The 16,107-nt window shown below is 43.4% G+C and overlaps 1 protein-coding gene across 6 annotated transcripts in view; it reads right to left on the bottom strand.

Annotated features, from left to right (window-relative positions):
• PEBP4 (phosphatidylethanolamine binding protein 4) overlaps positions 1-16,107 on the bottom strand; it is a 304,246-nt gene that overhangs the window by 215,534 nt on the left and 72,605 nt on the right. For 4 of the 6 annotated variants that reach the window (XM_060178829.1, XM_060178832.1, XM_007529151.3 and 1 more), the window contains one exon: positions 1,805-1,938. In XM_060178829.1, coding sequence (XP_060034812.1) covers positions 1,805-1,932 — 128 coding nt within the window. In that variant the 5' untranslated portion in view covers positions 1,933-1,938. Of the gene's footprint in view, positions 1-1,804; positions 1,939-2,032; positions 2,243-2,397; positions 2,416-16,107 lie in introns of those variants that run through there. The other 2 variants (XM_060178831.1, XM_060178830.1) reach the window with 2 other exon arrangements.

Raw genomic sequence — 16,107 nt, forward strand, 5'->3', positions numbered from 1 at the left:
CCTCCCCAGGCTTACATGCTGACATTCTAGCCCTGAAGTGACAGGACAAGGACAAAGGGCCTCTGACAGGTGCTGAGGAGGTAAGAGTGGGGCCCCATGAATGGGGTGAGTGTCCTTCTAGAAGAGCCCTGGGAGTTGCCTCATGTCTGCTATGTGAGCATACAACTAGTTTATGGATAGGAGGTGGGCTGATCTGGACACTGAGCTGTGGGGACATTGATCATGATCTTCCTGACCTCCCAAATAATGAAAGAGCCATTTCTGTTGCCTCCCCCCTTCCACTCCCACCCCACTGCACCAGCCTGGAATAATCTATGATAGCTGCGGCATGGACTAAGGCAGCCTCCCTTTCCTCAAGCTGGACAAGTTCTGGGCCCAACCAGAGGGGGAGAGAGTGAGGTAGAGGCAGACAAGGGACAGGTCCACAAGAAGGTTCAGCTTGACAGCCCAGAGATGGTATAAAGCACTGGGCTTTATGATGAAGTGTTGGACTCTCAAAGGAATTCTACTTATTCACAAAATAATGAATTAAGTTCCTTTGCCTCATCTTGGAAGGAACACAAAGGCATCATATTAAGTGAGATAAATCCCAAACAGAAGGATGAATACTGAATTATCTCATGTATAAGTGGAACTTAAGAAATATGAACATTTAGAGGACCTAGTGGGGGTTGTATTGTTATGTGGAAAACTGAGAAATGTCATGAATGTACAAACTATTGTATTTACTGGTGACTGTAAAACATTAATCCCCCAATAAGTAAAAAAAAAAAAAAAAGAAAGAAAAAAGGACATTGAAAGAAAACACAAAGTAAAACTTGGACTGGATGGTGTATATTACACCAAAGCAAAGGACTCTGGGAAGGCAAGGAAAGAAAGGGTGAAGAGAACCTTGGATTCTTGTTGCACGCTGATGAAAAGGACCCAAGTTTCAGAAGAGAGTGTCTGAAGAGGACAGGGAGATGAGTGATTATATCCATGTGTCAACAACTGCACTGTAAACCATTAACCCTTCAATAAAAATGCTAAGAAAGTGTTGGGCTCTCAAGCATGGGGTCTTGAGTTCAATCCTTGGCACTGAATGTGCCAGAGTGCTAAAGTGATGCTCTGATTCTTTCTCTTTCATAACTAAAACAAATAAGCCCCCTTCTACACAAACTTCATCTGAAATGGTTTTATCAGATTTCTTAAATGTATAGACAAAAGCAAAATGTTTTTTATGCAATTACCTAATTTTGAAAGGGAAAACCTGCATTTATCTTTCTACAAGAAATGTAAAAGTACAAATATGCATGAGATAGGGTTAACAGGAAGAGTGTCTTCTCTCTCTTCCTCTCTCTCTAGCTTGCTCTCTTTCTCAGCCCTCAGTTGGAATGGGGATGCAGGCTCCATGGGCACCTGCTGGTGGGGGTGAGTATGTAGGTGGTCACACTGTGGCCTGGGCAGAAGTCTGGATGCCCATGAGCTCAAACACATGAAAACTGCTTGCTTACTTGTTCATTTGTCCATCCTTCCTTCCTTCCTGCTTTCCTTCCTTTCGTCCATCCTTCCTTCCTTTCTTTTTCTTCCTTCTTTCTCCTTCCCTCTTTCTCTTTTCCTTTCTTCTACTCTTCCTTCCTTTCTTCCTCTCTCCATCCCTCCCTCCCTCCCTCCCTCCCTTTTTCCATTTCTCTCTCTCTTTCTTTCTTTCATCTTTTCTCCCCAGAAAAAAAGTGTGCTGAGGCCAATTTAGGAGATGTGGAAGTTCAGCTCAGTCTCCTGCACCTGGCTGCTCCCTGTGGCCCCACCTTGCTTACTGCCTTACCTGCAAAGGCCAGTCTCTATGTCGGGCAGGGTCTCATAGACGCACTTGTTGTTTTCTTCCTCGTCAGCAGCCCCTATCACAATACCCAGCAGCAGAGCTGCGGTGGCCAGCCTCATATTCCAACCCATGGGCACCTGCAAGGGAAGGGGTGTTTAGAATTGCTTGACACCCTGGGATGCCTGCCCACCCCACACACCTGGTGCCAAAGGCACCTGGTGGGGTAGTCACCTGGGATAAAGGTAGAGGGAGAATGGTGAACAGTTGCTGGGCTCCAGCAGCTAATCTGAACTGGGGTGCAAACTCCTTGGCAGGACCTGGGAATCATCCTGACTCAGTCTGTGGATCAAATTGGGAACCCTCTTCTGTGGGGCAGGATCTTGCTGTCACTCTAGTCCTGGATGTCGGAGCACAGGGCAGGCCACATGGCACAAGTGCTTATATAAGTTCCCCCTGCATAGCTCCTGGCCCTGCCTAGCACTTGCCCTGCACATGGTTAGCCCACTATGTTGGCTGTAGACAAACCCTGGGAAGCTTGTGACCCTGGGTTTTAGATTGGGAATGGCTTCTTGGTGGGATGTCTGTGAGAGCCCAACCTGGATTATTTTTCTAGGGTCAGGGCTTTGGCTGAGCAGCTCCCTTGGCCAGCTCTGCTTCCCCTGCTCACAGTCCCTCATCATCTGCCTTCACAGCCCCAGGCTGCCTGAGGTGGATGTGGTTGGACACAGTCCTCTGTGTAGGAGGGGCAGCTACACATGGGGCCAAGGTCAGCTGAGGACAGAAGGGCTGTATCCTGCAGAGTGCTGAACTCAGCACTCTTCCAAAATAAGAGTCTCTGGAGAAGGAGGCAGTGAAACTGCTCAGAAAGGGGGCAACTTGCACCAGCTCTGCACCAGGAGGGAGGGAGACTGAGCCCCACTGAACTCCAGGCTGCAGGCCTGTGTCCTCAGGGAAAGTCCTGCAGGCAGGTTGGTGGGTCTCTGAAGGAACCAGAGCCACAGGGGGGAGATGAGATCAAAGGCAGCTGCCCCACAATGTTTTCAGCTGACCTGCTTGCTCTCTGTTCTTCCAGTAGAAAGGCCTAAGGTGTGTGTGTGTGTGTGTGTGTGTGTGTGTGTGTGTGTGTGTGTGTGTGTGTGTGTGTGTTTTGAATCTAACACTACTGGGATCTGCTCTGAGCTCTGCCAGCCCACCAGGGAGACTATTTAGCCTCTGTAGGCTGCACCTCTCTCCCATTTCCAAAACCAGTCAAATGATCTACTTGCCCCATATCTTGCTAAGGCTGATGAGATCATTGTTAAAAAATGCACACACCCAGATTTTTAGAGAAACTATTTTCAGCATCGCTTGCCCTCTGATTGTGTTTCTGCTTCCAGAATCCTAACCTCTGGCCAAAAGCCCTTCCTCAAAGCTATAAATTAAAATCACTTCTGGGGGTGGACAATGGCACACCCAATTAAGAGCACATGTTACAATACACAAGGGTCTGAGTTCAAGCCCCCAGTCCCCACCTGCAGGGGGGAAAGTTTCACAAGCAATAAAGCAGTGCTTCAGGGGTCTTTTTTTCTATTTCTCCTACATCTCCCACTTCCCTCTCAATTTCTCTCTGTCCTATCAAGGTAAATAATTAAAGCAGTTGATCCTTTAAAAAATTAAATAATTTCTCAATAACTAGACTCCCCGAGATATAACTAGGGATCCCTAACCCTGAGAACTCATTCCCAAGATCTCTTCAATTGCACACCCTCTTCATAAGACCCTAGTGAGGATGAAGGGAATTGTGTATGGCATGTGGTTAGAGCCTTGGCACATAGGGATACTCGGTCTGAGAACAGGAGAAGTGTTCATCCACAGGCCATCCATCTGATGAAGGAGAATTAAGCCAGGTAGGGAGAGACTCCCAATTCCCTTTAGTCTGGGGGGCGGGGGGTGCAAAGGACCACTCTTTCCTCTCAACCCAGGCCAACTGTGTGGCATTCCTTCCCCAAATCCCCTTTGTGGGTTACTAAGGAGCACATATACAATGTGTGTCCCAGATAATCTACCTCAAAACAGGATGGAACTTAGGAAACCCTTCCTTTTCTAAGGAACGAGATAGTGCTGACAGCTGGACCCCACTTCTTTTTTTAAAAATTTTTTTTTATTTATTCCTTTTGTTGCCTTTGTTGTTTTATTGTTGTAGTTATTATTGATGTCATTGTTGTTGGATAGGACAGAGAGAAATGGAGAGAGGAGGGGAAGACAGAGAGGGGGAGAGAAAGACAGACACCTGCAGACCTGCTTCACCGCCTGTGAAGTGACTCCCCTGCAGGTGGGGAGCCGGGGGCTCGAACCGGGATCCTTCCGTTGGTCCTTGTGCTTAGCGCCACCTGCGCTTAACCCAATGAGCTACTGCCCGACTTAAAAAAATTTATTTTTATTTTTATTTATTCCTTTTGTTGCCCTTGTTGTTTTATTGTTGTAGTTATTATTGATGTCATTGTTGTTGGATAGGGGGACCCCACTTCTTAAGCCTTGGCACCCTCAATGGCAGCAAGTCTATCTGTGACCAACTCAGCCTTGTATGAGGTCACCTGGACCTCTGCTCATGAGTCCCCTCACCCCCACACACACCTTGCACCTCTCAACTCCCCTTCTACCTTGCATTCCCACAGATGGCGATTTCAGAACTTGTAACTCTACCAATCTCATGGGCAGGAACTTCCTGAAACAAACTTAAACTTTTTCTCACCTCCTCCTTAGCAGTGTTTGGACTGCTATGTGGTGAGCAACAGACCTAGTATGCTGGTAACATACTCATTTGTTTATCCATTCAACAATTTGACTCTAGGCACTGGCAGCTCCTGTGAACAGACCAGGAGGATGGTGAGCATGGTCCCTGTCCCAGAGTTCACAGGTCAACCCTAGAACCTCATGTAGCTCACAGAACAGCCAAAATCTGAGGACAGTGACACAATGATGGTCTTCCAAAGCTAAAAGATGCTCTAGTCCTATTCTCAACTCTGATACTATCTTCCCAGACAATACTTTTAGTCCAGCTGCATGTTTGCTATCAAGATCAGGCAAAAAATACTAAAGTCTGAGAATATATCTAAGAATATATGTAAAGCAGACTTCCAAGCTTCTTCCCACATGAAGACCCTTAGTTCAGTCTGCTCTATTCTGACCTTTTGGTTCTCAATTATTAAACAAATTGTTCTGCTTTATATGTTACTGCTTTTCAGCTACCAAGTTGCAGATGCTACCATGATGCCATCCTGGCTTCCCTGGGTAGACAGCCTCACCAATGTGTCCTAGAACCTCACCTCCCCAAAGCCCTGTCCCACTAGGGAAAAATGGAAACAGGCTAGGGATATGGATTGACCTGCCAATGTCCATGTTTAGCAGAGAAGCAATTACAGAATCCAGACCTTCCACCTTCTGCACCCCATAAAGAATTTTGGTCCATATTCCCAAAGTGATAAAGAATAGGGAAGCTTCCAATGGAGGGGATAGGGTACTGAACTCTGGTGATGGGAATTGTACTCCTCTTATCCTACAATCTTGCTAATCATTATTAAATCACTATTTAAAAAGTGCCGCACTAGGGAAAGAGAGAAGCAGGCTGGGAGTATGGATTGACCTGTGAATGCCCATGTTCAGTGGGGAAGCAATTACAGAAGCCAGACCTTCCAGTTTCTGCATCCCATAATGACCCTGGGTCCATACTCCCAGAGGGATAAAGAATAGGAAAACTATCGGGGAGGGGATGGGATACGGAGTTTGGGTGGTGGGAATTGTGTGGAGTTGTACCCCTCTTATCCTATGGTCTTGTCAATGCTTCCTTTTTATAAATAAAATAAAATAAAATAAAAGTGTAGCTGTCAGAGAAACCATAACTTTACTAGTTGCTGAAGAACTTGGCACCAGAAGAGAAAGGCTGCTTGGGGAGTGGTGGGGGGAGGTGACCTGGCAGAGTGCACATGTTACCATGCACAAAGACTCAGGTTCAAGTCCCCAGTCCCCACCTACAGGGATACATTTCACAAGTGGTGGAGCAGTGTTGCAGGTCTCTCTCTCTCTCTCTCTCCCCATTTCCCCTTCAATTTCTATCTCTATTGTAGGGCTGGAGAGAGAAGCAGGTTCCCAATCTCTTAGAAGCCCCAATGGATTACTAGACACCAGGGAAAAGTAGGTCCCCAGGCCAGGAGGAGTGTTACAGCTTTTATGGAAGCCCTGGTGGCCTTCCCAGTGCCAGGTCTGTCATGGTAGTTACCACAAAGAGTCAGTGGAACCCCATAAATTAGATGAGATGAATTTCAAAGCAGGAGAGATACATAGACATACAAAACACTATAGACATACAGTGATGCAGCATCCCAAGGTCAAGCACTTTTTATAGACTGTTGGCAAGCCTAATGAATTAAGTCAGCAGTGATTGGTTCTTCCAGGATGCCTCATTTGTATGGGGGCCTATTGTAGTCTATCCCATGATAGTTGCTTTTGTCCTGAACAGGTTGTGGACATCCTGTTGAGGAAACTATTCCCCCATGGCCTCCATCTACCCCTGACCTGCCTCTAATGCTATAAAGAAACAAAACAAGCAAACAAAAAAATAATGGTTACCAGGTGAGGTGGATTCATTCTGCAGGCCCAGAGCCACAGCAATAACCCTGGTGGCAATTAAAAAATAAATAAGGAGGAAGATGGCGGACTGAGAAGCTGCTAGCAGCGTGTGCTCTGATCACATCTGGAAACGGTAGGATTTTCTGCCTTTAGCAGGCCAGTCAATAATTATAGTCACCAGAGAGGTGACTATAATTTAATTTGGGTTAAGAATTAGAGTAAAGGTGGCACAGACTAGCGGGCGGGCTGCTCCAGACTTCCCAGGCGGCGCTGGGCAAGGCGGGTGCGCCGGGCATTGTCCTCCGCCCAGGAAGGCGGCTCCTCCGCAGGTTGCAGAGCACTGCTGGGCAGCCGGCAGAGGACCCGGAGGGAGCACTGTAGCTCGGAGGCTTTCTCTTGGGAGTCTCCAGGGACCACCGTGACCCTGAGGGCGGATCCAAAGACTCCTTGAGTATAGCTCTCATTGGATCAAAGGACTTGGAGCTAGTTTTCATTTTCGAGAAATCCTTTAAAAAAGTCTGGAGGGGGGGGGTTTCCCGGAAGATGGCAGACTGAGAAGCTGCTAGCCGCTGAGCTCCAAACACATCCCCTGGAAACAATAGGATTTTCTGCCTTTAGCAGGCCAGCCAATAAGGTGTCATAGTGCTGACAAGGAGATGACTATAACTTAATTTGGGTTAAGAATTAGAGTAGGGGAAAAAAAATCTTTTTTCTTCCTTTTAATTTTCAAGCATACCTCCCCCCTCCCCCCCCCCCGCCACAAGCAGTCCCTGGGGACCAGCTCCTAGCAGGATACCCCACACCACCAAACAGGGTGCTTTTTTGAATTCACTGATACACATTTGGGAAGTTCCTTGCACTGCTCTTTAATTACAACCCTTTTTCTTATCTTCTCCCTTTTCTCTCTCTTGTCTCTCTCTCTCTCTCTTTTTTTTTTAATCTTGTCATACACTTCTTCCTTCTGTGCCTTTCTGAATTTGTGAATTACTTTGGGGAAGAAATCTGACTCAGAGTGGACTCTCTATGTGTGTATCTCTGCTCTAGTTCCCTTTCCCCTCTTGTTACCCCTAGAATATACGGTGGATAGTAGATTTGCATAACTGTCTATTCTTGCTATCCTCTCTTTCTTTTCTCTTTCTTCACTAGGATTTGGTTACTATTTTTTCACGGACTGGAGAAATTGTTTGGCTAACTGGTAATGATTAAACTACTTCAATACTTACTTCAGTTGCTACTGTAATTCCGGAGGTTGGTGAGTGCAATTGTCATAAAGGTATTTAGTACAGTGTTACTTCTACTCAAGACACAACAACTGAGGAACAACAAAGCATAAAAAAAGAAAGAAACACATAAATAAAAAAAAATGGGTAGATCAAAAACAAATAAAACTGTTACTCCAATGAATGAAGACAAGAGCCCAGAAGAAACTACAAATCAGCCAGAAGTAACCATAGATAAGAAAAGTAAGCAAGCAATAATAAAGTTATTAATCACAGAAATGAAAACAACAGTTGAGACCCCCAAGGAAAATACTGATTATCTTGAGGCAATTAGAGAACTGAAAGCTGAAATAGCTGTAATGAAGAAAGAAGCTGAGGCAAGGGAAAGCAGACTAACAGAAGCAGAAAACAGAATTAGTCAGACAGAGGATGAGTTAGAGAAAACAAAGAAAGAGACTGAAACAACACTGAAAACAACAACAGAGACATATGGGATGATCTCAAAAGAAGTAACATTCATATAATTGGCCTGCCAGAGGAAGAAAGAGAGGAAGGGGAAGCAAACATTCTAGAGGAAATAATATAAGAAAACTTCCCAGACCTGAATAACAGAAAGGATATCAAGGTCCAAGAGGCCCAGAGAGTACCAAACAAAATCAACCCAGACCTGAAGACACCAAGACACATCATAGTCACAATGAGAAGAACTAAGGATAAAGAAAGGATCCTAAAGGCTGCAAGAGAGAAACAAAAAGTCACATACAAGGGAAAACCCATAAGATTATCTGCAGACTTCTCCGCTCAAACTCTAAAAGCCAGAAGGGAGTGGCAAGATATCTATCGAGCCCTGAATGAAAAAGGGTTTCAACCAAGGATAATATATCCTGCTAGACTTTCATTCAAACTAGATGGAGGGATCAAAACCTTCTTAGATAAACAACAGTTAAAGGAGGCAACCATCACCAAGCCGGCCCTGAAAGAGGTACTAAAAGACCTCTTATAAACAAGAATATCACTATAATACTTGCAATATATCAGAGCAAACAAATTCTTTTTTAGAACAATGGCATTACAATACATTAAATCCATAATATCAATAAATGTTAATGGCTTAAACTCACCCATCAAAAGGCACAGGGTGTGGGGATGGATCAGAAAACATAGCCCAACCATATGCTGCTTGCAAGAATCCCATCTGTCACAACAAGATAAACACAGACTTAAAGTGAAAGGATGGAAAACTATCATACAGGCTAACGGACCACAAAAAAGGGCAGGAACAGCCATTCTCATCTCAGATACGATAGATTTTAAATTAAATGAAGTAATAAAAGATAGGCAAGGACATTACATAATGATTAGAGGATCAATCAGCCAAGAAGACTTAACAATTATTAACATCTATGCACCCAACGAGGGACCATCTAAATACATTAAGCATCTACTGAAAGAATTTCAAAAATACATTAATAGTAATACAATAATAGTGGGAGACTTCAATACCCCACTCTCACACTTAGACAGATCAACAAAGCAGAGAACCAATAAAGATACAAGAGAATTGAATGAAGATATCGACACACTAGACCTCTTGGACATTTTCAGACTCCTCCACCCCAGAAAACTGGAATACACCTCCTTTTCAAATGCACATAACACATACTCAAGGATAGACCACATGTTAGGCCACAAAGACAGCATCAATAAATTCAAGAGCATTGAAATAATCCCAAGTATCTTCTCAGACCACAGTGGAGTAAAACTAACATTTAACAACAAACGGAAAATTATTAAAAGACACAGAATTTGGAAACTAAACAACATGCTCCTAAGAAACACTGGGTCAGAGACTCACTCAAACAGGAAATTCAAATGTTCCTGGAAACTAATGAAAATGAAGACACAACCTATCAAAATATTTGGGACACAGCTAAAGCAGTACTGAGAGGGAAACTTTTAGCCATACAATCACATATTAAACACCAAGAAGAAGCTCAAATGAACGACCTTACTGCACACCTCAAGGACTTAGAGGAAGAGGAACAAAGGAACCCTAAAGCAACCAGAAGGACAGAAATCACTAAAGTTCGAGCAGAAATAAACAACATCGAAAATAAAAGAACCATACAAAAGGTCAATGAAGCCAAATGTTGGTTCTTTGAAAGATTAAACAAAATTGACAAACCCCTAGCCAGACTCACCAAACAAAAAAGAGAGAAGACTCAAATTAATAGAATTGTAAACGATGCAGGAGATATCATAACTGACACCACAGAAATCCAGAGAATCCTGCGAAACTTCTATAAAGAACTATATGCCACCAAGCTAGAGAATCTGGAAGAAATGGAACAATTCCTAGACCTATGCACTTCCAAAACTGAACCAAGAAGAACTACAAAATCTAAATGCACTAATCACAGTCAAAGAAATTGAAACCGTTATTAAGAATCTCCCCAACAACAAAAGTCCTGGACCAGATGGCTTCACAAACAAATTCTACAAAACTTTCAGGAAACAGTTACCCATACTTCTTAAGCTATTCCATAAGATTGAAGAAACAGGAATACTCCCTTCCACCTTTTATGAAGCCAACATCACTCTGATACCAAAAGCTGATAGGGACAGAACAAAAAAGGAAAACTACAGACCCATATCTCTGATGAACATAGATGCCAAAATATTAAACAAGATCTTGGCCAACCAGATACAGCAACACATCAAAAAGATTGTTCATCATGACCAAGTGGGATTCATCCCAGGAATGCAAGGCTGGTTCAACATCCGTAAGTCAATCAATGTCATTCACCACATCAACAAAAGCAAAGCCAAAAACCACATGATTATCTCAATAGATGCAGAGAAAGCCTTTGACAAAATCCAACACCCATTCATGCTCAAAACTCTACAAAAAATGGGAATAGATGGGAAATTCCTCAAGATAGTGGAGTCTATATATAGCAAACGTACAGCCAACATCATACTCAATGGACAGAAGACCTTAAACTATATTATAAAGCCATCATCATCAAAACAGCATGGTACTGGAACAAAAATAGGCACACAGACCAGTGGAACAGAATTGAAAGCCCAGAAGTAAATCCCAACACCTATGGGCATCTAATCTTTGATAAGGGGGCCCAAAGGATTAAATGGAAAAAGGAGGCTCTCTTCAATAAATGGTGCTAGGAAAACTGGGTTGAAACATGCAGAAGAATGAAATTGAACCACTTTATCTCACCAGAAACAAAAATCAACTCCAAATGGATCAAAGACCTAGATGTCAGACCAGAAACAATCAAATACTTAGAGGAAAACAATGGTAAAACACTTTCCCACATACACCTCAAGGACATCTTTGATGAATCAAACCCAATTGCAAGGAAGACTAAAGCAGAAACAAACCAATGGGACTACATCAAATTGAAAAGCTTCTGCACATCCAAAGAAACTATTAAACAAACAGAAAGACCCCTCACAGAATGGGAGAAGATCTTCACATGCCAGACATCAGACAAGAAACTAATCACCAAAATATATAAAAAGCTCAGCAAACTTAGCCACAAAAAAGCAAATGACCCCATCCAAAAATGGGCAGAGGATATGAACAAAACATTCACCTCAGAGGAAATTCAAAAGGCTAACAAACATATGAAAAACTGCTCTAGGTCACTGATTGTCAGAGAAATGCAAATTAAGACAACACTAAGATACCACCTCACTCCTGTAAGAATGGCATACATCAAAAAGGACAGCAGCAACAAATGCTAGAGAGGATGTGGGGACAGAGGAACCCTTTTACATTGCTGGTGGGAATGTAAATTGGTACAGCCTCTGTGGAGAGCAGTCTGGAAAACTCTCAGAAGGCTAGACATGGACCTTCCATATGACCCAGTAATTCCTCTCCTGGGGTTATACCCCAAGGACTCCATAACACCCAACCAAAAAGAGGTGTGTACTCCTATGTTCATAGCAGCACAATTCATAATAGCTAAAACCTGGAAGCAACCCAGGTGCCCAACAACAGATGAGTGGCTGAGAAAGCTGTGGTATATATACACAATGGAATACTATGCAGCTATCAAAAACAATGAACCCACCTTCTCTGACCCATCTTGGACAGAGCTAGAAGGAATTATGTTAAGTGAACTAAGTCAGAAAGATAAAGATGAGTATGGGGTGATCCCACTCATCAACAGAAGTTGATTAAGAAGATCTGAAAGGGAAACTAAAAGCAGGACCTGATCAAATTGTAAGTAGGGCACCAAAGTAAAAACCCAGTGGTGAGGGGTAGACATGTAGCTTCCTGGGCCAGTGGGGGGTGGGAGTGTGCGGGAGGGATGGGTCATAGTCCTTTGGTGGTGGGAATGGTGTTTATGTACACTCCTAGCAAAATGTAGACATATAAATCAGTAGTTAATTAATATGAGAGGGGGAAAATCAATTGTATGTCTCAAAGTTTCTCAAAACACAAACTGAATCCTTTTAATATATAGGCTGTGTATTTGATACGCGGACTCTCTCAAAAGCCTAGACCAAGTAGATTAGAAGCATCCAATAGTACAGCTATATACAAGATACTGGATACTGTACAGCAAACCATAACAAAAGGACTTTTCAAAGTTAACCCAATTAACAAATAATGTGATGATAACATTAACTATCGATTGTCTTTTGGAACCCTAAGACAGCAGGAACCTCACATCTCCACTATAGAGCCCCTACCTCCCCCAGTCCTGGAACCCTTGGATAGGGCCCACTTTCCCGTATGCATCTCCCAATCCAAACCAAATAATATTGCATCCGCCAATCACAACCTAACCAACGCAACGATTCCCATCTCAACATGCTTCACCTCAGACTGTGTCCAGAGACTTCACGTGTGGAATGACAACCCTTCAGCTTCATTACTCGGGTGAGACCTTTCCTTTTATAGTACACCCTAATTTCATCTCAGGTAATTCACTTTCTAATAAAGTCCCATAACCTAGATATACACCAGTTTCTGTGAGAGAGAGCTTATGTGCACACGTATCCATAAACTACTGCAAAATATATACCTGAAAGCAGTAGTACACTAGAGTTTGCAGTGAGTACCTTCCTAACACTTCCTCTCCACTATTCCAAATTGGGATCCATGATTGCTCAACAAATTGTTTGGCTTCGTATGTTAACTCTCTTTTCAATCACCAGGTTCCAGATGCCACCAGGATGCTGGCCAGGCTTCCCTGGATTGAAGACCCCACCAATGTGTCCTGGAGCTCAGCTTCCCCAGAGACACACCTTACTAGGGAAAGAGAGAGGCAGACTGGGAGTATGGACCGACCAGTCAATGCCCATGTTCAGCGGGGAAGCAATTATAGAAGCCAGACCTTCTACCTTCTGCAACTCTCAACGACCCTGGGTCCATGCTCCCAGAGGGCTAGAGAATGGGAAAGCTATCATGGGAGGGGGTGGTTTATGGAGATTGGGTGGTGGGAATTGTGTGGAGTTGTACCCCTCCTACCTTATGTTTTTGTTCATTAATCCTTTCTTAAATAAAAAATTTAAAATAAATAAATAAATAAATAAATAAATATGGTTAAGCACACATAGTATGAAGTGTACAAGGATCCAGGTTTGAGCCCTAGCTCCTCACCTGAGGGAAGATGCTCCATAGTAACGGAACAAATATCCACAGAACAGCTAGGAGTGTTACAGCTCTTGAGAGTGTTACAGGTCCAAGTGTTTCAGCTCCAGGGTGCAGCACATCTAAAGGAAGAGTCTGAGGCCTTGACCATGTGGAGATACTTCATTACACCAGTGGTATCTGGTGGACTGCTGCCACAATAGACCACCTGCCTGATTTGAAAAGCTACTTATGTACCCTTCAAGTGTACATTTGGTTGGTTACAAGGTGGTACATTTAATTGGTTACAATATGCACCTATCAGGTGTGTTTGGTGTGTCCAAGGGTAATGTGCGAACGATTGGTCCCATTGAGTCATCGTATAAGACAACGCATGAGGTGGATTGATTACGTTCCATACCCAATCCCAGCTGCCAAGATGCAAGTGAATACAAAATGAAACATACAATTTAGTTGGCTACACTGTGTGAAACAAAATGACTTAACCCTATTGATTACATTTCTAGTCCCCTAGGTTTGCTGAAATGCAGCAACAGCAGCACACCTGTCTGTCTATTGTGCAACTGGGGAACATTTTATTTCACCACAAGTAGTGAAGCAGGTCTGCAGGTCTCTCTCTGTCTCTCCCCCTCTTTATCTCCCCTTCTCTCTCAAATTTTTCTCTCTGTCCTATTGAATAAAATAAAAAAAAATGGTTGCCAGGAACAGTGGGTTTATAGTGCAGTCACTGAGTTCCAGTGATAACCCTGGAGGCAAAATAATAATTAATAATAATAATACAAAACAATTTAAAGGGAGTCGGGCTGTAGCACAGCGGGTTAAGCGCAGGTGGCGCAAAGCACAAGGACCGGCATAAGGATCCCAGTTCAAATCCCGGCTCCCCACCTGCAGGGGAGTCGCTTCACAGGCGGTGAAGCAGGTCTGCAGGTGTCTATCTTTCTCTCCTCCTCTCTGTCTTCCCCTCCTCTCTCCATTTCTCTCTGTCCTATCCAACAACGACAACAACAATAATAACTACAACAATAAAACAACAAGGGCAACAAAAGGGAATAAATAAGTAAAATAAATATTAAAAAAATTTTTTTTAATTGTTTTAGAAAGAAAAAGAAAGGCTGCCTGTGGGCACTGGAATGTCCCCAGAGTGTGAGGTTGCCCCTGTGTCAGACTCTAATAAATGACTCCTTACAGTAACCTCTAAAGTATCATTACTGTCCCACTTCCTAGAGGGGGAAACTGAGGCACAGAGATGACCTAGCCTGGACTGAGAATTTGAATCCAGGCAGCCCACATCTAGACCCTGCTCCCCATCTACTCTGCTAGACCACCCCCTCTTGCTGCTCAGCTGTCCTCCCTCTTTGCTTCCCTTTTACTTCCTCATGTGGCCCACAATGTCCTGCTGCTGCCTGGCTTCTCCAAGTGACTCCACTATCTCTGTGCTGTTGTCAACCCCAGCATGTCCCTCAAGTGCCTGTCCACCCCAGGGGTTCCTAAGCATAGCTGCTTGCTCCACCTCGCCTTCTGATATATAATTTTCTCAGAGAAACTTGCTGGGACCACCCACCCTCTCAGATTCCTGTTATGTACACAGTACTTTACTCCTTTCTTTGCTGCTCTGTGTTTATCATTAATTCTCTTATGCTTCCTGGCTAATGGATTCCAGTCTCCACCCTTTTGGAGATCCCTGAGTAAGTGTGGTCCCTAGTGTGCTAACTGCTTAACAAAGCCTTTCTGGAATGTCTGGCAAACTTGCCTCTCTTACTTCTTTCTGATCATTATTCTTCTTTTCACTCTATAACTCCTAATTCTGTCTCTCTAAACATCAGCAGGAAACTAACCACTTACTTTGGCCCTTGGCCCTGGATCCCTTGTGTTTATTTACTTAACCTTCTCTGGTTTGTTTTTGGACAGGGAGATCTGACCCAATGCAGTGGCTCACTGCATTTTTGAACCGGATCTTTCTCTTGAGTAGTCACAGGACAAGGTTTCACACTCAGAATCCACAATCTGGGGGCTACTTTCAAGTTAGGGGAGACACAACAGCCCTCTTCATTGACTTGTTTTATTCAACACCTCACTTCAGGAAGATCCAGCCTTCTAGATCCCTTGGTCACCCCTGAGGCCCCCTTCTGTCCTTTGTGTCACCTGTGCTGGGACCACGTCTCAAAACCTGTTGGCTTCCTGAGTTACCTCCACTAGTCCAGCCTTGGGGAGCCCCTGGAACTGTGCTCCCCATACTTCACCCCCATACCCACTCCCTACTTCATCCTCCTTCTCTTCCCAGGCACTGACTCTCACACTTCCACTCTGGAAACTCAAGAACTGTTTATACTCTCTGGAATTGGCACTGTAGTAATCACATTAACGTTTGTTCTTTTCATCCATTCCTCATTAAAAAAAAAAAAAGAAGAAGTATAACTTACATACACATCACAAAATTTACTTATTTTATTTTGTTGTTGTTGTTATTTTTACCAGAGCACTGCTCAGTTCTGGTTTATGGTGGTGCAGGGAATTGAAACTGGGACTTTGGAGCCTCAGGCATGACAGTCTCTTTGCTTAACTATTATGCTATTCCTCCCCCCCCACACACACACACTTAAAATATATATTGCTCAGTGGTTTTTGGTAAGGAATTACTAATAGCAGTGCAGCCATCAATAGTAATTCCAGATTATTTTCATCACCTCAAAAGATAACTCAATAGTACAATTTTTACAATCTTGTAAACCAGTATTTATCACAAATAAAGACAATAAGTCATAATAATACCCTAATAAGATTGTATTGTTTTAAGAATTATATATGTGCAATTTTTTCTGCTATATTTATATACAGCATGACAAACCACTATTCTC

This window comes from Erinaceus europaeus, chromosome 19, assembly GCF_950295315.1.
Source record: "Erinaceus europaeus chromosome 19, mEriEur2.1, whole genome shotgun sequence".
In the NCBI taxonomy this organism is placed as follows: domain Eukaryota; kingdom Metazoa; phylum Chordata; class Mammalia; order Eulipotyphla; family Erinaceidae; genus Erinaceus; species Erinaceus europaeus.